Source organism: Serinus canaria, chromosome W (assembly GCF_022539315.1).
Source record: "Serinus canaria isolate serCan28SL12 chromosome W, serCan2020, whole genome shotgun sequence".
NCBI lineage: Eukaryota > Metazoa > Chordata > Aves > Passeriformes > Fringillidae > Serinus > Serinus canaria.
The window spans coordinates 14220999-14243852 of record NC_066342.1 but is presented as its reverse complement, the minus strand read 5'-3'; the positions used below and the strand labels follow the sequence as shown (position 1 = coordinate 14243852).

Genomic DNA, 22854 nt, shown 5'->3' with positions numbered 1-22854 from the left:
ATACAGTTGGTGATTGCCCATCTCTCTAATTTGTCAAGGTCTCTCTGCCTTCAAAGGAGTTGACAGCTCTTCCCAATTTAGTGTTGTTGGCAAATTTACTTAGTATTCCTTTGAGTCCTATGTCCTGGTTGTTAATGAAGATGCTGAAGAGAACTGGGCTGAGGACACAGCCCTGTGGAACCTCACTAGTGACCAGTCACCAGACTGATGTTACCTCATTTACTAAAACCTTTTGCGCCTGACCCATGAGCCAGTTGCTCACCCATTGCATAACATGGTTATCCAGATGTGTGCTGGACATTTTGTGCAGAATGATCCTGTGAGAGACTGCATCAAAAGCTTTGCTTGAAGTCCAAAAAGATTATATCTACTGGCTTTCCTGGATCAACTAGGTCGGTTCCTTTGCCATAGAAGGAAATCAGGTTTGACAAGCAGGACTTTCCTCTCATGAAGCCGTGCTGGCTGTGACCGATGACTGCATTGGTCTCCCACTGTTTTTCAATACCTCCCAGAACAATCTTTTCCATGATTTTACCAGGTACTGGAGTGAGACTGACAGGCCTGTAGTTTCTGGGGTCCTCCTCCTAGCCCTTCTTGAAAATCAGGACAATGTTATCCAGCCTTCAGTCAGATGAGACCTCTCCAGATTCCCAAGAGCACTCAAAAATCACCAAGAGAGGCTTTGCGATGACATCAGCCAACTCTTTGAGGATTCTCAAATGAATCCCATCAGGCCCCATAGATTCATAGGGATCCAGCTGGAGCAGCAGATCCCATGCAAGTTCAGGGTCAACTGGGAGTTGATAATTCTTGCAGTCATGGTCCTTCAGCTCAGGGCACTGAGACTGCCTTGGTCCATCATCAGTGTCTTAAGTGTTAAACACCTCTGCCTTGTCCATGTCCCTGTTTGTGAGGTGACCACCATCATCCTGTAACAAGGTGATATTATTTCTGTACTCTTTTGACATTAAGATATTTGAAAAAACTGATCATCTAGTTTTAACTCCCCTGCCATGGGCAGGGACATCTTCCACTAGACCAGGTTATTCAGAGCCCCATCCAGTCTGGCCTTTAACACCTCCAGCGGTGAGGAGTCTGCAACCTCTCTGGGCAACCAGTTCCAGTGCCTCACCACCCTGACAGTAATGAATTTCTTCTTAATATCTAACCTAAACTTACCCTCCTTCAACTTAAGACCATTCCCCCTTCTCCTATCACTACATGATCATGCAAAATGTTTCTCTCCAGCTCTCTTGGAACCCCTTCAGGTACTGGAAGGTGCTATAAGGTCTCTCCAGAGACTTCTCTTCTCCAGGCTGAACAGCCCCAACTCTCAGCCTGTCTTCATAGCAAAGGTGCTCCAGCCCTCAGAGCATCTTCATGGCCTCTTCTGGGCTCGCTCCAACAGGTCCACATCTTTCTTGTGTTGGGGGCCACAGAACTATATGCAGTTCTCAGATGGGGTCTCACAAGAGTGGAGTAGAGGGGCAGAATCATCTCCCACGACCTGCTGGTCATGCCTTTTTTGATGAAGCCCAGGATACAGTTGGCTTTCTGGGCTGCAAGTGCACACTGCCAGGTCTGCCTATTTTCTGCTTTGAAATCAGCTCATCAGATTGCAAAAGTATGATTGATTTAAAATTAATATTAAAACTAGGCAGTTAATGAGTTGCAATAAAATTGATGTTTTCATTCTCTTCTAGATGTATTGTGAAGATCACTGGTGATATGACATTATCATTCCCAAGTGGGATTCTTAAAGTCTTTACCAGCAACCCATCTCCAGCAGTGCTCTGCTTCAGGGTAAAAAACACAAGCAAACTAGAGCACATTCTTCCAAATGCACAACTTGTATACAGGTTTTGTATTTTAATTTAATATAATAGTAAAATACATGAATTTTAAAATGTGAATTTTTGTATATGTAAATCAGAATTCTCTACAATCTTGATTTGCTTACACATAACTTAATTTTCTGAATTAATCTTGTTTAGCTCATTTTTTTTTCACTGCTACCATTAAAAATTTCAGGGATTACTGGACTTGAAACTTATGCTGAATATAACAGGAAACAAATATAGTTTTTAATTTTAGCTGTGTTTTTACACACATTGAATAAATAAAATGGTTTAAGAAACTTTTTTAAAACAACCAAACAAAAACCATTTTTCTAATCAAACTATATGAACAATATAACTAATATAACTACAGAGAAAAATTGCCAAAAATAGGACACATTGTCATATGGGTTTCTTTATACAATAATAACAATGGTTTCATTTGTCAGTTATTAGCATAGGTTTTAAAGTGTATCATTTCTGTGGTAGATCAGATCCATTACAAAACCGTACCTCTCAAGTGTATAGCAGCATGCTTAGGAGAATTTTTAAGAAGAAAAGCTGCTGGTTGAGTAGAATAATAAAGTAATTGTTTGGGATATCTGTTTCAGCTGAGCACTTTCCATTTCATTTATTGGAAAAATTATTTGAAACAATCAAACCACATGTATCCATTCTTTTGTATTAATTTTATTGTGGTAATTCATACTTAATGTAAGGAATGATTCTTACAAAATTAAATTTATTCTTTGACATGACAGTTTATAACTGAAATGTTAGAAGAGCTGTATCTGACAGTGAATTCTACTGAAAAATTATATTTTGGAAAAAAGGGAAAATGTCTAGTATTCTTTTCTGAGTATTGTAACACTTCACCTCTAAATAGAAACAATGCATGTACTGGATAGTTATGAAATTAAACCTATATGGTGATAATTTGACATTTCATATACTGCAATGACTATCATTTGCTTAGTATTTATAGAGATGAAACTTTTTAATGTGACTGATACTTGTGGAGACGTCAGAAATTCTGAAGGAGAAAACAGAAGGATTTTGCTACTGGTTTCATTTGTTTACATTTTGGAAGGCCTCTGTTATAAGTGTTTATCTATATATTTTACTGAAAATGGAAATTGCATGAATGGCAACACTGTATTGAGAACCAAATTCTAAGTAAATTGGACAGGCTACTGGTATGTAAATAACTGTTCTGGCACATTCAACCCATTGCAGTCATATTTATTGTGTTCCAGGTGCTTCTTTTCAGCTTTCATTCTGCATGCACTTTCTGCATGCCTCCTTGGGGATTGGTGTGATGCCTTCAGTTTTAGGTTTTATATTTTTCAGATCCTGTACTGCATTAGTGTATAACTCTGAACTGCATATAAAGTGTTAGTAAGCTCTCTTCACATTTTGGTCAGACAAAACAATCTTTCCAGGCCTGAGAACCAAGGACACTATCTGCCTCAGGCCCCAGAAAGTATAAACAAAAGTGAACTGAGGGGGTGCAAACTGGGCAAATGTGACTTCATTACCTGAAGCTATACTTGGACAATTAACCTCTGATATGCAAATAGTCCAAACTTATATCTCCTCAAAAAACTCGTGACCATCATCCATCTCAGGTGTAGCTTCTGTGAGGCTTTTGCACTGCCCAAGGTGTATCTATTGAAAGCCTTTAATAAATACCTACTTTATTCTCTAACTCTCTATCCTCTGTTCTAAGTAGCTACTCCAAGGCATCTGGCGTAGTTCCTCTATGTATCTACAGATGATCTGTGGAGCTCTGATTCTTAAGTGATTTGAATTTTGCTTCTGAATCAGTTTTCTTAAAAGCTTAATCCTTATTAAAAAATAAACCTGATGCCACCAGAACTGAAAATAGTCTTGAGTTGCAAAACACCTTTTCATGCTCCAGTAGTTCCCAACCAGGATTTTGCTTCTGTAGTCATGTACACTCTTAGCTACATATAGAAATTATATAATAAATTGTTACTAAGATTAAATGTAGCTATAAGTATATGAGAAAGTTTTAACTGAAAATGTTTTGAAAGCTTACACTATAAATAAGTGAATGTGGTAACACATTCAGCACAAATTTTAATTCAATGCATTAGTGAAGCTGTCATAACAAAAGCTAATAATGATTCCAGGATTTATTCCAAATCGGATAACATTCCTCTTGAAATGCCACTTTCATTCCCACCTCCCACACATTCTCATGGCACCTGACTGTATTAAAATTGGTTTTTATTAAATGTAAAATCCAAATTTGGCATTCACTCCATCTTGTGAAGCAGATCATCACTGCAGGAAACTCACTGCTCAACCACCTGGATGGAGAAGTTTTTTGAGCTACAACAAACAGTTAATTTGTCTTAATATTTAGGAAGATACAATTATGTGTTATAAAGCATTAGAACAAATTCTTGCTTGGAACAATAAAGAAGGGGAAAGATCTAGTCTTAATTTTTTAGACATAAGAAATAATAAAACTCAGTGTTGATTTTTGATTCCTACCTTTCTTTTTCTTTGTAGTGATCAGTCACAAAGTGACTCTAGTAGTAAGGATTTTTGGATGAACATGCAAGCCATAACTGTTTACCTCAAGAAATTATCAGAGCACAATCCATCTGCATCCTATTATAATGTGGATGTTTTAAAGTATCAGGTAAACACTTTTTTCCCTTTGGAATTTTTTAAAGAACTCCGGTCTATACAGAAATTATAAGAATTGTTCCTTGCCTGTTTGAATGCAGATGAATTGTCATCTCTCATCTAGGCCAGTTCTGAGTGCATCACTGGGCTCTGCCAAGGCTGAGTGAATTCATGTTATGCCTTCATGACATTCCCTGTTCATTCATGACCTGTTTCAGCTTGCTGACACTGATCCAATTCATGTGTGTAAGCTTCAAACACTTTAACTATTTGTTAATGAAGTTTTTCTTGAATTTAGGGGGTTTGGTCAGGATTTGAGTTTGTAATTGTATTCTATTTTGATTTTGTAATTGCATATTTTTTGAATCCTGTAACTAATAAATTGTAATATATGGAGACGCATAATATTCTCACCTCTCACAATATAAAGAAACAACTCATCCTGGGAACCACTTAGTCAAGAAGGTCATTGAGAGTAGTCAGCATGGCTTCACCAAGGGTAAGCCATCCTTGACCAATCTGATAACTGTCTGTGATGAAATAACTGGCCTGGTAAATGAGGGGAGAGCAGTGGATATTGTCTACCTAGACTTCAGGAAGGCTTTTGGCACTCATCCTTATAGAGAAGCTGATGAAGTGTGGGCTAGATTAGCAGACAGCAAGGGGTATTGAAAACTAGCTGAACAGCCAGGCCCAGAGGATGATGGTCAGTGTCATAAGGCCTAGTTGAAGACTAAAAAAAAAACTGTTTTGACTAATGAAAGCCAGAACAGGAATGAGCCTTGTGGGCCAGAGTTAGTTTAAACCTTTTATAAATTATTTAAATTTTTTTTTTAAATAACCAGCAGGAATTACTTTAGGCTATAACAATCTTCAGAATTCTAAGATTAAGGGCAAAGAGTTCAATTGTTCTGTTGGTCATTTCTCAGGATTTACACTCATTACCATCTTTTCCTAATTCTGCTGAAATAAGAATATTTTAATTAAGACCTTTTCCATGGTTTATTCTTTTACAGGTATCTTCAAATGGCATCCAGTCTACTCCCTTGAATCTTGCAACTTACTGGAAATGTAATGCTAGCACTACTGATGTGCGAATGGATTATAAATATAATCCAGAGTCTATGAATGTGCCTAGTATGCTGTCTAATGTGCAGGTTGTGGTACAAGTAGATGGTGGAGTAAAGAACATGCAATCACTTCCACCTGCAAAATGGTAATATTAATGCTTTTCTTTTTATTATTTCAAATTAATTTCAGAGTACTCATTAGTGTCAGCGTGAAAAATGTCACCAGAAGAAACAGATACTTTTTTTCCTCTTGATAAAATGCATGGTATCAGATGTTTCGGACATTTTCTGGTCTAAAACAGATAATGTACAGCCAATTCACATAGACTAAAATGAGATTATATGCACCTATTCCAACTGTGCAATAATACAAACATTTCTGAATACAAGCATTTCTGAAATTTCCAGTGTTTGCTTTCTTTTTGCCAATAGAAAGGATAGATAATTTAAATAACATGATTTGAAACAAAAATATCTTAATGGCTAAAAACCATATATATCTCTGTGTGTATGTATTAAACATATCAAGATATATAGGTTATATAGAGACTAGAAGAAATGCAGTTCTTAAAAATATTTCTTGGTGGTTCTGGCTTAAAAATTGGCCTATAATTGAAATAATTTTTAAAACAAACTTCAGTAGATGAGGAGCTCTTCACGAGCCTAGTAGCACTGTCTCTCAGTTCAAGTGTCATGCTGATCATTATATGACTCACACCTACCTGGCCCCACCTTCTAAGCCTGCAGACCATTTACAGCAGCAATTGAAAGTGAGACATCTCAGAAAATTGTTTATACAAGTTTGTGAAAACAGCAGAGGATATCAGGGCTAGGCAATGTGACATACTTGGAGCAAAAGGTGAACAGAATTCAATAACTGTGCCTATGGTTTGGCAGCACATAGGTACTTGCCCAGCTGTAATGTGATTCCTGGACAAGAGGGTCATTTCAACATGAAGGTTAAGAGGGCAAAGAATACCAAGTTTTGGAAAGTCAGGCTTTGTTAACCTTATTACCTATAGACGACTTTACCTTATAAAGCAAAGTTCAGAAATAAAATAAGCCTGGTGTATTTATCAGAAAGGTTCTGATGTTTCTGGAGGCAATACATTTAAATGTGCTAATTGGACAAAGTGGTAATACAATATCATTTTAAGTGGAAAAAATCCTGTCAAGATGGAATCTTTCTTGACTTGGTATTTCAAGGGAGCAATACCTTTAACCAAATCACCTTAAGTTTATTCTGAGCAAAGGCAGGTTCAGTATCTTGCCTTCCCAACTTGACTAGAACTTTTGGTGAAGCCAGTGTCCCCCCTCCCTGCTCAGGCTTCTTCAACAAACCCCTCAGTAATGAAACCTGAGTGAGGGCAGGAATGCCCACTCAGAACACTTAGTGTTACCTAGAAAGACTCAAAACTTAGTGACAATTTCATTTCAGATTCATCAGAGTAAGGGACTTGAGCCCCATGTATTCTCTCTTTTACCTAGGCAACTACCCAAGGCTCGAATTTTGAGCCTTGAAAGCAGACCAAAAAATACAGTCATGTCCCAGGCAGCTCTAGGATGGGTCTCCTACTATACTCTTGTTCTAGTGGGTTGGGTGGTAGAGTTTTGGGTTTTTTTAAGAATAAATGTTTTCTGATTCGACCTCCTGCAAGTAACCACTACCATCTATGCTACTTGCGTGAGCATTTCACTCCTGCTACACCAATGCCAAAGACAGTTTTAAACCTATCATCACTTCATGCTGCTCACAGCTTTAAGTTGTACACTTTCCTTTGATGGAACAGCTGTTAAGTGCTAAAAGAGTTTAAATGCCCTGTCAGCTTAGAGACTATGGTTCTTGGTTCCCTTTGCTTTTCTTCCCCTTTACAGCATCAGAAGTTAGCTTAAACCCTGAGTCACTTCTGCCATCTTGTTTTACTAGAATGGAAATGGAATAAAATTCACACAGCCAGGAGTCTCACGTAGGGGAGAACAAACAATAGTGCTCCCCCTCATATGATCATCATGAAGCATAAAGACACAGCTTTCAAACTGCTTCCAGCATTTTTGGCCTGCCCTTACCTTTTGAGACCACAGAGGGTTTTGAGTTGTGGAGCCACAGCCGGGACATAAAACAGTGTTAACTGTATAAAAAATGTGCTATGTATGTCTGAGCTCTGCTGCAAGCTCAGGGGTAATGCAGGTACACTGTTTTGTTTTCTTTTTTGCTTTGTATAGTTTTCCACAAACTCACTTTAAAATTATGAAATATTTTTATAAACCTCCATTGAGAGATGTAGGTTAGAGGTGCATGGTTTGTAAGGTACCAGTGTAAACCTGGGAAAATAATATAAATAATTGAAATTCTAAAAATCGATGCTTATAACTAACCTTCCATTGCTTTACAGGAATGCAGATCAGATGAAAGCTTATTGGAAAATATCTAGCATTTCAGAGAAGTCTGAGAATGGAGGCAAGTTGAACTCTTTTGTTTTCTTGTACAGACAAATGATAGCAGTAAAAAGGTAATTATTTTAGCCTCTGTGCCTTCATGCCTGTTTACACTTGCCATATCCTGTTTATCAGTTCACCTTCTTCTAAATGAAATTCCTCCTGAGAGATTTCATTAACAGTGAGATGTAAAAATATTAGCTGATTATAAAAAGCAAAATAGTGAAGCCCCTTGAAAGCAGCTAATGTCACTAAAAAGTTTAGACTGGGCAAGGAAATAATTACATCAGTGCTAGTTGGAAATGAGCAGTTATTGAAAAGGAAATATGTTTAATATCTGTATTCTGATTTTCCACATGCTAACAATTGAGATAAAGTAGAAAGTGGTAAGTGTAAAACTGGGGAAAATAAAAAAATCTAAAAGTCCTTCACTGAGATAGACTTGACTATAGACAATTCTTCACCAACATTTTTATTATTTTTTTGTTTTGACCATGTAGAACTCCAGGAAAAAAAATCTATGTACATCTGCTCAGAGTGGTAATTTATATAGCATTTTGTAAGGTATCAATAGTTGTCCTCTGCCCAGCTGCCTTTCCCTGAGGTCCAGTTAATGTCGCAGCCATTGCAGGTGCAATGTTTTTTTTAAACACTTGAATATCTGTTTCCAAAGTTACAGTGAAAAGAAGTTCCAATTTATCCAAATTATGACAGACCTATTGAAGAAATAGACTTTAAGCCAAGAACAAACCATTGCATAAAACAATTTCATTCATCAATTCCTGCTTTTACCCTAGTAATATTTCAGTTACTAGCTTTCCTCCTCACTTAGCAGTTCCTACTGACTAGTTGTTTTAAATAAATAAAAATACTTGAATTGCACTATTCCATGAATTCATTGTTTAAATCTCTTTTTTCCCCAGCATATTTTGCAAGAAAAAGAAGAGTCTTGTTTAAGAACTAGAAAAAGAGACCAACAATAATGTTGGGGGGTTTTATGTCTTGCATTGACTACAAAGGTGTACTTAAAGCAATTTTGAACTATTACTACTTTATAATGGCACTGAAGTGAATTTTGCCATTGTCTATAAAAAGCAACTGGTTTTTGGGAAATGTATTTAATCAAACCTTGCATTTATTAGAAAAATAAGAATTGATTTACTCTCGCTAAATTACTGTTCAGCTGCATTTCTTCCAATGGTTTTGTTCATGTGCATTCATCCAGGCAAATTGTGACAGCATTTAAATATTCTAATGTACTTTAAAATCTGCTAAAGAAAAGTACTACATACAAGATAAACCAGGAAGCATAAATAATGAGTATAGGGAACAAGCAGATATTTAATGTAATAGGAGACTACCAGGCTGCCTGATATATACATTCTTCTAGGAGTATAATCTTGTAGAAATGTGTATTGCTTTCCTCTTAATCATTTACTAGTCACTGTCTTGAACAGAGTATTGGAAAAAGAGAATTGTATTCTCATCTCTTCTGAAAATCTATATAGGACTACCACTAGGAATAGCTCTTAAAGATCACCATGTTAGTTCTGCTCCTTACTACAAAAAATTCTGGGAGATCACCTTAGTCTTGAAAAACAACTAGTGTCGCAACCGGACACAAAAGAAACAGACGCACACCTTGCTCCGAGGTGAAGAGCAAAAAGAGAGAGTTTATTTCCTGACCCCAATATTTATAGTTTTCCAAAAGTGACAGTGGATTGGAGGGTGACAGTGCCACCTCTCCAATGACACTGGACAAACTCACAGTCCATCAAGTTTCTCCTCCTCCATAAAGGAATGCAAAACAATGTGTTATCTACAGAAAGTGTGTGAGAAAGTTCTCCACAAGGAGGTAAACATCAGAAGGCTTAGAAAATATTAGAAAATCAGGGCGACATCTCACCCTTTTCCGTTTAAAAAGAAAAAAAGGAAAAAAGGAGGTGAATAATGTGCAAAGGGAAATATGAACAATGTTCAGTGTCCATTTGTGAAAGAATCATCGGAGTGATCACCCACGTCGTCTGCATCTGAGTCATCACCCAATGATTCACCCACTTGATGCCTTTCAGGTTGGTCACGGTTTCCATGTTGCCCGTCGGCCGGGTTCTGTCTCTGCGGTCGCAGGTCAGGGCGAACACACTTCGATGGTACCCAGTGTACCCCAGTATCTGTGGATACACAAGCATACCCGCGCCCCGAAGCGATAAGGTCATAGGGACCTTCCCACTGTTTGGTGACTAAATTACGCACCCGAACCTTCACTCGAGGCTGATGTGTCTTGTCCGCAGCCTGCAACGAGAGATGATGGTTCAAAATGACAGGGTTATTTGAGTTCTGCGGCACAGTGAGATGATTGATTGTACACAAAGCTTTTGCCAACCGACTGTGCGGGGTTTCACCCTGCATTCCCCGTTTTTGTTTTTGAAGAACCTGCTTCAGCGTACCATGAGCACGTTCCACAATCGCTTGACCAGTTGGAGAATGAGGGATACCGAACTTGTGTGAAACACCCCACAACTGCAGGAACTGCCGCACCTTTTGAGATGCGTAAGCAGGACCATTGTCGGTTTTCACAGCAGAAGGTATGCCCAGAACAGCAAAGGCCTGCCTCCAGTGGGCAATGACATCACGGGCTTTCTCCCCAGTGTGAGCAGAAGCCCACATGGCAGAGGAGAACGTGTCCACCATGACATGCACATACTTGAGCCAGCCAAACTCAGCAATCTGGGTGACATCGGTCTGCCAAAGCTCCAAGGCCCTAAGGCCTCTGGGGTTTACCCCTGCCGGCAAAGGCGGAGCAAGTGCGTGGCAGTCATCACATGACTCAACAATGTCACGAGCCTCAGTTGGCGTCAGCTGAAACTGCTTTTGCAGGGTATGTGCGTTTTGGTGGAAAAACCCATGTGATGCCTTGGCCTGCGCGAGTGTATCAGGCTGAGGCGCCACCCACGCTGGGTTAGCTAACTTGTCAGCCCTCGCGTTACCTTCCACTATAAATCCTGGCAAATTGGTGTGACTCCTCACATGCAGAACATAGAACGGATGAACCCTGGCCTGAATGGCACACCACAAGGTCTTCAGTAACTGAAACAAGGCAGGATTACTGACCTCCTTCAACACCGAATGACCCAACCGCTGTGCGATGTCGGCCACATAGGCGGAATCCGTGACCAAGTTGAAAGGTTCCTGGGAAAATTTCTCAAACGCCATGACAGCAGCCCTCAACTCAACCAATTGGGCTGACCCATCCTCATGGCCTTCCAGAACCTGCCACTCAGATCCGTCCCTCCAGGTAACAATGGCCTTTCCTGTTTTCCCTGAACCGTCAGTGAAGACGGTGGGTCCTTGCACGGGTTCCTGACTATTTTTGGGCCGCAAAGAGATCTGTGTGGACTTTACCACGTGTAATAGCCTATGGCTGGGCAGATGATAAGTGATCTGCCCTGAAAAATTTTCCAGAGCGCTCTGCAGGGACACACTGTTTGCAAAGCTCCAGTCAAAATCTTCCCGGGGTACCGGGAGTATGATCTTTGCGGGATCCGCACCCATCAATTGCAAACACCGTTGTCGGCATTTGATTATCAAGCGAGCAATCAGCTCAAACAATGCAGTTGCCGTCTTCTGCGGCTGATGGGGCAGGAAAACCCATTCCAAAATGTGCAAGGCGTCGGGCCATTTGTCACTCCATTGGCCAATGATGCCTGTGGGATGCGAATCTGGAGTGGTGATAAACACAGTGACATCAACGGAGGGATCAATGCGATAAACTTGGCAAGCCGAAACAGCTCGCTGAACCACCTGCAGCGCCTCACGCGCCTCAGGGGTCAATGTGCGAGGTGACCTTAGGTCAGAGTCTCCTTTCAACAAATCATACAGTGGAGACAGCTGTGCGTCGGTTAGTCCCAGGTACGGACGTAACCAAGTGATGACACCCACCAATTTCTGAGCATCGTTCAGTGTCTTCACAGATTGCACAAATTGCACCTCCTGGTGACAGATTGTCCGCTCCAGGATTTTGACCCCCAAATATTTCCAAGGCGGTTGTTGTTGAACCTTTTCTGGAGCCACCTGCAGTCCATGAGTATGCAGAGCATCGAGCAACTGAGGCTGAATCCTCAGCAGCTCATCTTGGGTGGACGCAGCCACCAAAATGTCGTCCATATAATGATACAGACGTGCATCAGGAAACTGCTTGCGAACTCCAGACAAGGCACGGGCCACATACCATTGGCATATGGCCGGAGAATTTCGCATGCCCTGGGGCAAAGTCCTCCATTGATATCTCTGTGCGGGCTCAGCGTTGTTGATCGCTGGCACCGAGAAGGCGAATTTTGGTCTGTCATTGGGATGCAAAGGGACTGTAAAGAAACAATCCTTCAGATCCACAATGAGGACCGGCCAGTCTGCGGGAAGCATGGTAGGCGATGGCATGCCCACCTGCAATGTTCCCATACCTTCCATCACAGCATTGACCTTTCGGAGGTCTTGCAACAACCTCCATTTCCCAGACTTCTTTCTGATGCAGAAGACAGGAGTGTTCCAGGGACTGGTAGAAGGCTCCAGATGACCCTGGTCCAACTGCTCCTGCACCAAAGTTCGAAGGGCGACCAATTTTTCGTCAGGGAGGGGCCACTGGTTTTCCCAAACAGGCTTGTCCACCAGCCACCGTATAGGAGGCGTAGGACACTCCGCGCCCTTCATCGCAGTGGCCCCCATCAAAAATCCGTCCCGATACGCACCCCCCAGGCGGACAAAACATCCCTCCCCCAGAGATTGGCAGGAGTAGAAGTAACATGAGGCCTAATCCAGGCCTGTTGTCCCTCCGGGTTCACAACCAGCACAGGCCGCTGGCTCACGTAGCACCGCGCCGTCCCTCCCAGTCCTGTGACCGACGCCTCCACCGGATTCAGGGGCCATTCCGGGGGCCAGGTGTCGAGGGAGAGAACCGTGACATCAGCACCACTGTCAAGAAGCCCGCGGAGGTGGATCTCCGACAGTGTCACACCAGGGATGGACATGGTGCACAGCATCTCGGGACGGTCCTTGGTCAGGACAGCAGTCCAGTGAACTTGGGGCGGCCCAGTGGATCCAAAGCCGCCAGCTCCACGTGACCGGTCAGACGTCCTGCAAACAGAGGACTTAAAGGGCACAAGTTGAGCAAGTCACGTCCCTTTCGGGATTGTAACGGGGGGGTGGGTGTGGAGACCATGGCGCAAATCTGCCCCGTGAAATCTGCATCAATGAGCCCCAGGTGCACAATGATGCCCTGGAGAGTGGCACTAGACCTCCCCATCAGGAGAGCACTCATGCCCCCACCCAGGGGACCAAAGGCATCCAGGGGAACCTTGTGTATCTTGCCAGATTCTACAACGACTGTTGCTGCGGTGCAGACATCCACGCCTGCGGATCCGCGGGTGCTGGCTGCAAGCTGGCAAAGCAGACCTGCATTGGCTCCGGGGTCTAGGGGGAGGCTTCTGTCTCGGCGCATCCCCTCCGTGCGCTCGGCTTCATGTTTCCCGAGCTCGTTAAAGCCTGGCCATTAACATGAACAGTCGCCTTGCAAACATTGGACATATGATTAGGCCTACCGCACCGACTGCACAAGAACATGGGAAATTTTGCCTTCTGTGTCTTCTTCCCCCGCTTCTTGCCAGCCTGTGCATTCCCTGTGCATGCTGTGGCCACCTGCCCTGTGGTGCTGCCCAAACTGGCTGCGCCGTGGTAGCCACAGTAGCAAACTTCTGACCCGTGGGAACGAGGTTTGTGCAGGCCTCTGCCATCTCAAAGCTGGAAGGAACCCCAGGCAGAGCCGTTATGGTCCTCCGACAATCATCATTGCAATTACACCTCACAAGGTTTGCAATCACAACCTTCCTCTCCAAAGGATCTGGCACCTGCCTCTCCACAGCTGCAGTCAGCTTTGCTGCAAATGTCATGAACGGCTCATCAGGCCCCTGGACAATGGTTGCGAATACCTGCCTTGGAGCAATCATCTCCAGGGTCTGAACAATCGCTGCCATGCCCACCGAGTTGCATTGATAGAGCACAAGGGGGTGAAATCCAGCCTGCCCCTGAGGGTCCTCATAGGGTCCCGTGCCCAACAGCATTTCAGGCACAGCCGCACACCTGGGATCCTGCTGTCCCAGCTCGGCATTCTGTGCCACTTGGAGGGCCACCAAACGAGCCCATTTGGTTTTAAAAACACCGTACTGCACCGGGTCAAAAAGGGAATGAGCCACAGCACGGAGATCGGAAGGCGTCAGCACGTCCCTAGCAACCCTCCGGAGAATCTGCATAACTTTGGCAGACCCCACACCATGCTGAGTAACTGCATCACGAAGTTCCTTCTCCAGCTTATAAGAAACAGGTTCATGGGTGCTATGAGTGATACCCATGATCACAGGGAAAGCCTGGAGACCCCCTGACGAAGCCGCAGCTCCTGCTGCGCCCCGGTCCGTGGGCCGCGCAGGGACAAGAGCAGATGCCTGGCTAGGAGCCAGCCGAGAACCATTCATCCCTGCACCCCCCACAGCACCAGCGGAGCCAGAGGGGCCCCCTCCGCGACCCCGCAGATGCCGCAAGGAGGCAGGCTCACGCATCTCGTCGGTCTTAGACTTACATTCCCACCAGAAACGGCCAGGCTCCTTTGGACGCACGGTCACCTGGCACGGGGGGAGCGTCCACAGGTTCGACGGGGAGGAGCCATGGCCCCTCAGACCCACCGGCCTCCCGCCATCCGTGCCAGCAGTCGCGCTAAAGGTGAATACGTCAGCGCCCTGTCGTGCCGCAGCTCTGGCGGGGGGGGGCCGCGGCAGACGCCGGGGCCGGCACGGCCCACGGAGCCGGGACGGACCGAAATGAGATCAGCTCGGGGTCCCTGTCCCCGGACGGGGGGGGTCGGGGGGGGGGCCAAGAGAGGCACGGTGGGCGAAACCCCATCACCGCGGGGCGGCACCATGAAGCCCGGCAGGCTCCTGATGAGAGACCAATCCGAGACGCAAGACGCTACAGCGGGCACTGGCCCCGCTGAGCGGAGGGGGGCAGGTCGCCCGGCCCCCGGGGCTGGGTCCGACGGAGCACCGACTGACTCCTCGGCCCCGGCTGCCTCCACCAACTGCGCAGGCCCAGAAACGGGCGATGGCGCCCCCCCAACCGGCGAGTCCGGCTCGGAGGCGGGCGAACCCGCCTCCACCGCACCCAGGGAGAATTTTGTGGAAACGCCGCCATTCGGACAAAGAGTCGTCACAGAATCAGGCTCGAGCAAAGGCTGGGGCTGCCCCAGAGACTCCCCGCCACCGCCAAGCGCCAGAAAAGCACAAAGAGAAGGCGGCGCTCCACCTGCCCCGCCGCCCCCGCGGGGCGAAGCGGAACGGGGGCGGCCTGCCGACTCTATGGGGGGTTCCGGCGCCCGCAAGGCTCCTCCCCCCCGGACTCGGGGCCAGCTGGCCGGGAGCCCAATCCGCCCCGGGGGAGGAATCACCGTCCTCCGGGCCGGATTCGTCCCGGAGCGGGGTGGGGGGGTCCACATCAGACAGAAACTCAAACTTCCCCTCGTCCGCCACCGAGAGAGTTGGGCTTCCCAGGGAGCTCCGAGGGCTAGAAAAACCAGACCCCCGCCAAACCATCATACACCTTTTCCACTGCACCAGCAGTGGCACCGCCTCCACGGTGCAATCGTCAAGAAGGACATCCCGGAGGCGGGCGCCCAGAAGAGACCATTCCTACCTGGAGAATGCCCGCCCAGGGTCCGAAAGGAACCCCTGTTCCCTGGCCCACGAATAGAGTTTCATAAACTCCCCCCAAGAACCAGGGATCTGCCTCACCTCCAGGACATCCCTCCAGATGTCCAAAACGAAAGACTCTTCCTCGTAAGTCATAGAGGGAGCCATCACCACAAGAACAACAGGCAAAGCACCAAGGGGGGGTGGGGGTTGGGAGAACGGCACGGCCTCACCGCAAGCCGACTCGTGTCTCAGCCTAGGCTGCAGTACACTTCGGCAGTCACCAGATGTCGCAACCGGACACGAAAGAAACAGACGCACACCCTTGCTCCGAGGTGAAGAGCAAAAGAGAGAGTTTATTTACTGACCCCAATATTTTTAGTTTTCCAAAAGTGACAGTGGATTGGAGGGTGACAGTGCCACCTCTCCAATGACACTGGACAAACTAACAGTCCATCAAGTTTCTCCTCCTCCATAAAGGAATGCAAAACAATGTGTTATCTACAGAAAGTGTGTGAGAAAGTTCTCCACAAGGAGGTAAACATCAGAAGGCTTAGAAAATATTAGAAAATCAGGGCGACAAACTAGCCTTTCAGTTTTGTTATTTTTATAGGTTCTGGATCACTCAGAGCAAAATTTGAACTTTCAGAAGGACCCAGTAAACTAGCAACACTTGCAGTGCAATTCATTAGTGAAGGAAGCACCCTTTCAGGAATAGATGTAGAGCTAATACGCACTGGCTATCGACTTTCCCTCCTTAAGAAGAGATTTGCCTCTGGTAAGACACTGATGTGCTTACATATTCAAATTAATATGATATATAGTGTTAAATTGTACATTATGAAACTCTTTATTAAGTGATGCATAAATAATTACTTTTCCTCAAAAATGTGGCTGAAAACTGTTTTACTTTTTTTGTTTTCTGTAGTTAGTCAAATTGCTTGCAGAAAAATACTGAAAAAATCTGGTTTATCTACCAATTGCAAAAATCCTACCTTTATTTTTCAGGATGGTATATGGCAGACTGCTGATTAACATGTGGAAGTCGTTGCATCAAAGGAGTACAAGAAGCTTGCTCTGCCCTCTCTACTTTTCAAACATCATTTTAACATGCATTAATTTTTTTTTAAATGTTGATCTACTCTGAGGTTTAATCATCAGAACAGAAAATGTACTTTTAAAAGTAATTTTGCAAACTTTTTATTACTTTATAATAGCACTGAAATTAACTTTAACATTGTCTGTAAATGATCCTGAATAAATTTATATTTGAAGTCAAAATAATAATCAGTAGTTGTAATGAAAGTATGAAATTCTATGTTATACTGTAAACATTAACCTAAAAATATGGGATAGCAAGTAAGAAATATTTCATTTTTCCATAAGCAATATTAATTTTTCAGATTCTTCAACTGCCAGTTTGAAAAAAAAGCAGAGGCAAAGTCTCACAGTTTTTCTATCCACTCGGGCCAGCTGAATTCGAGAAGTGTAAAAAAAAATTTAATTTACTGCCTGTGTATCGTATATTATTATATAGGGTTTTTTTCCAAAGTGCAGTGTGTTACAAAAGTTGTAAAAGACAGAAGGGATTTACTTCTGCAGCTAGAAAATTTTTTGGGTGTTGTGATTGTTTGAATTAATCCCGTAGATTTAAATATTTTTTATATGAATTGAATAACATTTGTGCCTTTAAAGAAACAACTGTGCCTATCCACTTTGTTGTTTACATGATTCAATTCCTTTTTCAAATTTTGGCTCTTCAGCAAGAAAGCACAGTGTTTGTATAATAGATAGAACTTTATAAAAATTCCTTTTACTGGGATTTAGAAAGCAGATTTGCAAAACTAGAGGTTATTTTAAAAGAGGTTTAAAATACTGGTTTACTTCCTCATGGGGTAGTTCAATAAATGCAGCTGTAGTAAAGGGAGATGCACCATACAGGACTTTGAAACTCTGAGATAGTAACTTTAATGTCACTGAAGATGAAAATCCTGAAAAATCACAGAAGATGGTAAAAGCAAAGAGCATTTCCTTTTACTTGGACTGCAAGCCTTTGGCATTTAAGTGCTTTGAGGGTTCTGTGATGCGAATGCAAACATAATACTTTGGGAGAAATAGCATTTTAGAAGGGTATTTTACAGCAGCAAGATGTCAAGTACTGTCATTTCTATTAGCTTAATTTTTTATCTAAATCCACCAACTTTAGTATTTGTATTGGCATCTAATCTGCTTGCCACAGCCTTAGCACAAGGAAGTGATGCATAAATGATGCATTTTAAAGCAAGTCACTAATTTAGAAAATCTTTAATGCGTGTTTATTATCAAGTGGGGTTTTTTATGATGAAATCAAAAGTATTGGGTCAAAATAATTCAGTAACCTACAAGTGGGAATTTTATATGATCATTTTGAATACCAGTATATTTCAATTTTTCTATTAAAACAATAAAATTTGCTTCAACTAATTCACGCAAAACCAGTAATGAACTGGACTGCTGAAACTTTGCAAAAAATTAAGCTGTGTAGAGGCTACATAAATTCTAATGTATACTACACACTTTTGCAGATAAGAGTTCCATTATTAGCATTAAGCACATACTGTACTGTAGATTTGATTGGAAGAGTATATTTGGCTCTTAACTTGCTAATCTTATGGAATGGCAAGTTTCTAACTCATATAAAATGGCACGGCTATTTTACTGAAATCGTAATTGTAATCTGCTTTGCAAACAAACCATATTTAACATGACAATATTTTATTAATGAAACCCCAAATTTGTATTGCTGGTTTTAGTCAAGTATTGTTTTCATTTCTTAATTAAATAAAGCAGTTCTGTTTCAGCCCTTTTCAACTAGGTGATTATAAATATATTTGCATTGGGTGCAAGTTACAATTTTGAAGCCATACAAGTTTATATAGACTTTTTTGTAAAGAAATTTTAAAACAATGTAGAAAGTACATGTGTCTGATAAGAAAACCATATGTAGCAAGCTGGTTCTTGCTTCTGTATACAGCACTATCCTTTTTAGCTGCCTCCTAAGAAAATTAATTTGTAAACAAAGCTTTAAAATACCTGAATTTTTAGGGATTCTTAGTACATTGGACTGTAAATTACAGCACACAAGTTGATCTTACAAAAATTGTAAATACTTTGAATTTTTCATAAAACAAATTTTGAAAAAAATTGCGCCATAATAAACATGTAATATATAATTTAAATACCATTTTATATTGCTTATACTTTCAGTCAGTCCCAAAAAGCTTTAGGCAATGATAGAACAAAACTATGACTGTATTGAACATTTTTAAGGTCTTAATTGATTTGTAAGTGATAAGTAGTAGAGCTAATCAGAACAGGAAAGACACAGACCTGTTGGAGCAGATCCAGAGAAGGGCAACAGGAATGATCAGAGGGCTGGAGCCCCTCTGCTATGAAGACAGGCTGAGAGACTTGTGGTTATTCAACCTGGAAAAGAGAAGGCTCTGGGGAGACCTTATTGTGGCCTTTGAGTGTTTCAAGGGGAGTTATAAGAGGGATTGGGACAGACCTTTTAGTTGGGCCTGTGTCAATAGGACAAGGGGTAATGTTTTTAAATTAAAGCAGAGTAGATTCAGACTAGATAGAAGGAAGAAAGTTTTTACCATGAGGATGGTAGACACTATAACATTCAAGGCCAGGTTGGATGGGGCTGACTAGATCAGGTTGCTCAAAGTCTGGCCTTGTACACTTCCAGGAGTGGGGCATCCACAACAATTCTGGGCAACCTATTTCACTGTCTCACCATGCTCAGAGTAAAGAATTTCTTCCTAATATCTAATCTAAACCTGTCCTCTGGCAATTTGAAGCCATTCCCCTTTGTCCTATCACTCCATGCCCTTGTCCATAGTCCCTCTCTATCTCTCTTTAGCCCCTTTAGGTACTGGAAGGTTCTATAAAGTTTCCCCAAAGCCTTCTCTTCTCCACGCTGAACAGCCCCAGCTCTCTCAACCTGTCTCCATAGCAGAGGTGCTCCAGTGTCACAGTGAGTAAGAAACTACACAGACTCACCAGAAGGCTGGTTTGCACAGCATAGTGCATCTTTACTTCAGACCCTCTTTTATACATTGTTCCGATACAGATAGACCTGGTTGGTCAATTAATCAATACATTTCACCTGATTGGCTAATTAACAAAATGCCTTTCTTATAAACAATCTTCGAGAAAAACAAGAAAACAGAGAGTAGGAAAACACCACCTGCAGGTTGTTTATAATAATAAGCTATCATTGTTAATCTTCAACTCCCTAAAGTCTCACAAGCTGATTCTGGGAAAACTTATCTAGTTTTCTTGCTCTCTGACCAGGCTGTCACATCCACACTCCAGCCCTCTGACCATCTTCCTGGCCCTTCTCTGGACTCTGACCAGCAGGTCCACATCCTTATGTTGGAGACCCCAGAGCTGGATGCTGTACTCCAGGTAGGGTCTCACAATGGCAGAGTAGAGAGGGAGAACCACCTCCCTCAACCTCCTGGCCACGCTGCTTTTGATGCAGCCCAGAACACGGTTGGCTTTGTTCCACATGCACATTGCCAGGTCACATTGTTATGGATAGAGTGGGAGCTTCAGACAAGCCCTGCCTTAGGCTCAGATTTTTGGCAGTATCTTAAATTTAGGTGGCCTGCACCTAAACCGCTCCAGCTTGCAAGTTCTAAGAATGGCCAATTTGGTCTGTTATAAAATGAGTTATTTATTGAATAGACAGGAGATGACAGAGAAGAGGCCTTAAACAGAGTTACTTACTGCACAGTATAAAACCAAAAAGAACTACTAGTATATTACATATAACAGCGCATGACGAGGTATCTATATTAAAGCTAGCAATGAAATAGTATAGATTAGGAGTCAGTGTAATTTACCACCAAAATTACAATAGTGAACACACAGTCCTTTCACTCAACCTCTGGAAGAGTAACTGCAAGGCTGGAGTCCCAAACGTTGGGGAAAAGGCCCCACGCATTTCCAGGGAATGTGCAGAAGACTTCTTCTCTGTCAAAGTTTGGTGTTGCTTTTATAGTTTGTAAAATGGAATGTCTGTCAGTCAGAAATTCCAACTTATCTTTCCACATCTCACTTTCACAGCAAGATGTTTACTGTGAGCTGAAAGCATCCATTCCATGGCACCAAAATAACTCACTTCAAGGCAAACTGTCCTGATTGAGTGTTGTGGTGTTGTGGGGGTCCCCAGGATGAAGTGAGAGATGAGAATCTGACTCAAAGTTCTCAGAGGGCTGATTTATTATTTTATGATATTGTATTATATTAAAAGAAATTATATATACTAAAACTATACTAAAGAAAGAGAAAGGAGACATCAGAAGGCTAAACAAGAATGATAATAAAAACCTGTGACAGACCAGAGAGTCTGACACAGCTGGACTGGGATTGGTCATTAATTAAAAACAATTCACATGGAACTAATCAAAGATGCACCTGTTGGTAAGCAACCTTCAGACCACATTCCAAGCAATCAGATAATTACTGTTTACATTTCTTTTCTGAGGCTTCTCAGCTTCTCAGGAGAAAAATCCTGGCAAAGGGATTTTTCAGAAAATATCATGGTGACAAGTGAGTTATTTCATCAAGTCTCATGTGAGGCTCATGTGAGAGTGAGATGCCCTGAGTTATTGCACCAGCTAACAAACAACAGATAAGCTCTTGTGGCGAGGGGCAATGCTCTGTTATACATGTTGAGCTTGTTATCAATCAAAATCCCCTAAGTCCTTCTCCTCAGGGCTGCTCTCTATCCATTCTCCACCCAGTCTGTACTTGTGCTTGGGATTGTCCTGACTCAGGTTCAGGCCCTTGCATTTCACCTTGTTGAACTTCATGAGGTTGACACAGATCCAGCTCTCAGTCCAGTCCAGGTTCCTCTGAATGGCATCCTTTCCCTCCAGCATGTCAACTGCACCACACAGCTCAGTGTCATTGGCAAACCTGCTGAGGATGCACTCAATCCCATTGTCCATGCCACTGACACATATGTTAAACAGAACCAGTCCCAACACTGACCCCTGAGGACACCATTCATCACTGGTCTCCACTCTGACATCGAGCTGTTGACCACAACTCTAAGTGTGACCATGATGCCTAAAGAGCCTACCTGTAACTTTAGAAAGAGTTAAAGGAATAAAGTAGGTATTTGTTGAAAGGCTTCTAAAGGATACACCTTGGGCAGTACAAGAGCCCAGGCATGGCTCTGCCCAAGATGGACCCAAGATGGATGCAGGATGGATGATCTGTCGTGAGTTTTCACACTTTCATAAATTTTGGTCCATTTACATATTGGAGTCAATTGTCTAATTACAACTTCAGATTATGAAGTCCCATCCTCACAGTTTGCTCTCTTCAATTCGCCATTGTTCATACTTCTTTGGGCCTGAAGCTGCAACAGTGTCCTTGGTTCTCAAGCTAGAAAAGGATTGCTTTGTCTAACTACCCTGTGAAGAGAACTTACTTACACTTTATATGAAGTTCAGAGTTATACACTAAGTCAGTACAGAATCTGAAAAATATGAAAGCTAAAACTTAGAGCATCATTTCCTCCCTTTAGAGGCTTGACAAGGGCTTTACCTTGTCAAGTGTCTGTTCTAAATATCTACTAATAGTAGGTGTTTAATAACAGATAAGTATCTAACAATAGTAAATAACTAACAACAGTAAAAATCTAACAACAGATAAATATCTAACAGTAACTATCTAAAAATATATAAGTATCTAATAATAGTAAATATCTAACAGTAACTATCTAATAATATATAAATATCTAACAGTCATAATAATAATAAACAATTATAAACAGTAATAAATATCTAACAGTAGAAATGTCTTGCACAGTTGGCTATCATACAAAGAAGGATAATGATTACTATGAACAGTTCTTTAGGCACAGAAGACGAATCATTTAAAATATGTTTTTGTCTGCATCAGTCTCTGTTTTTTCAGGTGTTTTCAGGAGCAGAAGCATTCTTCACTCTGGAGTAGTGAATCCAGGGTCCTTTGCCAGCAACTTTGACTGTGGTGAGGGTAGTCAGTAGAACTTGGAATGGTCCTCTCCACCTGGCTTGTAGAGGATCACTGTCCCAACAC

General features: G+C 42.6%; 1 protein-coding gene across 1 annotated transcript in view; it reads left to right on the top strand.

Annotated features, from left to right (window-relative positions):
* The window catches only part of LOC127060961 (F-BAR domain only protein 2-like), a 259614-nt gene extending 238656 nt beyond the window's left edge, over positions 1-20958 (top strand). The window contains exons 18-23 of the mRNA XM_050986304.1: positions 1704-1859; positions 4380-4512; positions 5516-5715; positions 7963-8027; positions 16343-16507; positions 20954-20958. Of these exons, the coding sequence (XP_050842261.1) occupies positions 1704-1859; positions 4380-4512; positions 5516-5715; positions 7963-8027; positions 16343-16507; positions 20954-20958 (724 nt within the window). The remainder of the gene's footprint in view (positions 1-1703; positions 1860-4379; positions 4513-5515; positions 5716-7962; positions 8028-16342; positions 16508-20953) is intronic.
* Positions 20959-22854: the final 1896 nt, after the last annotated feature.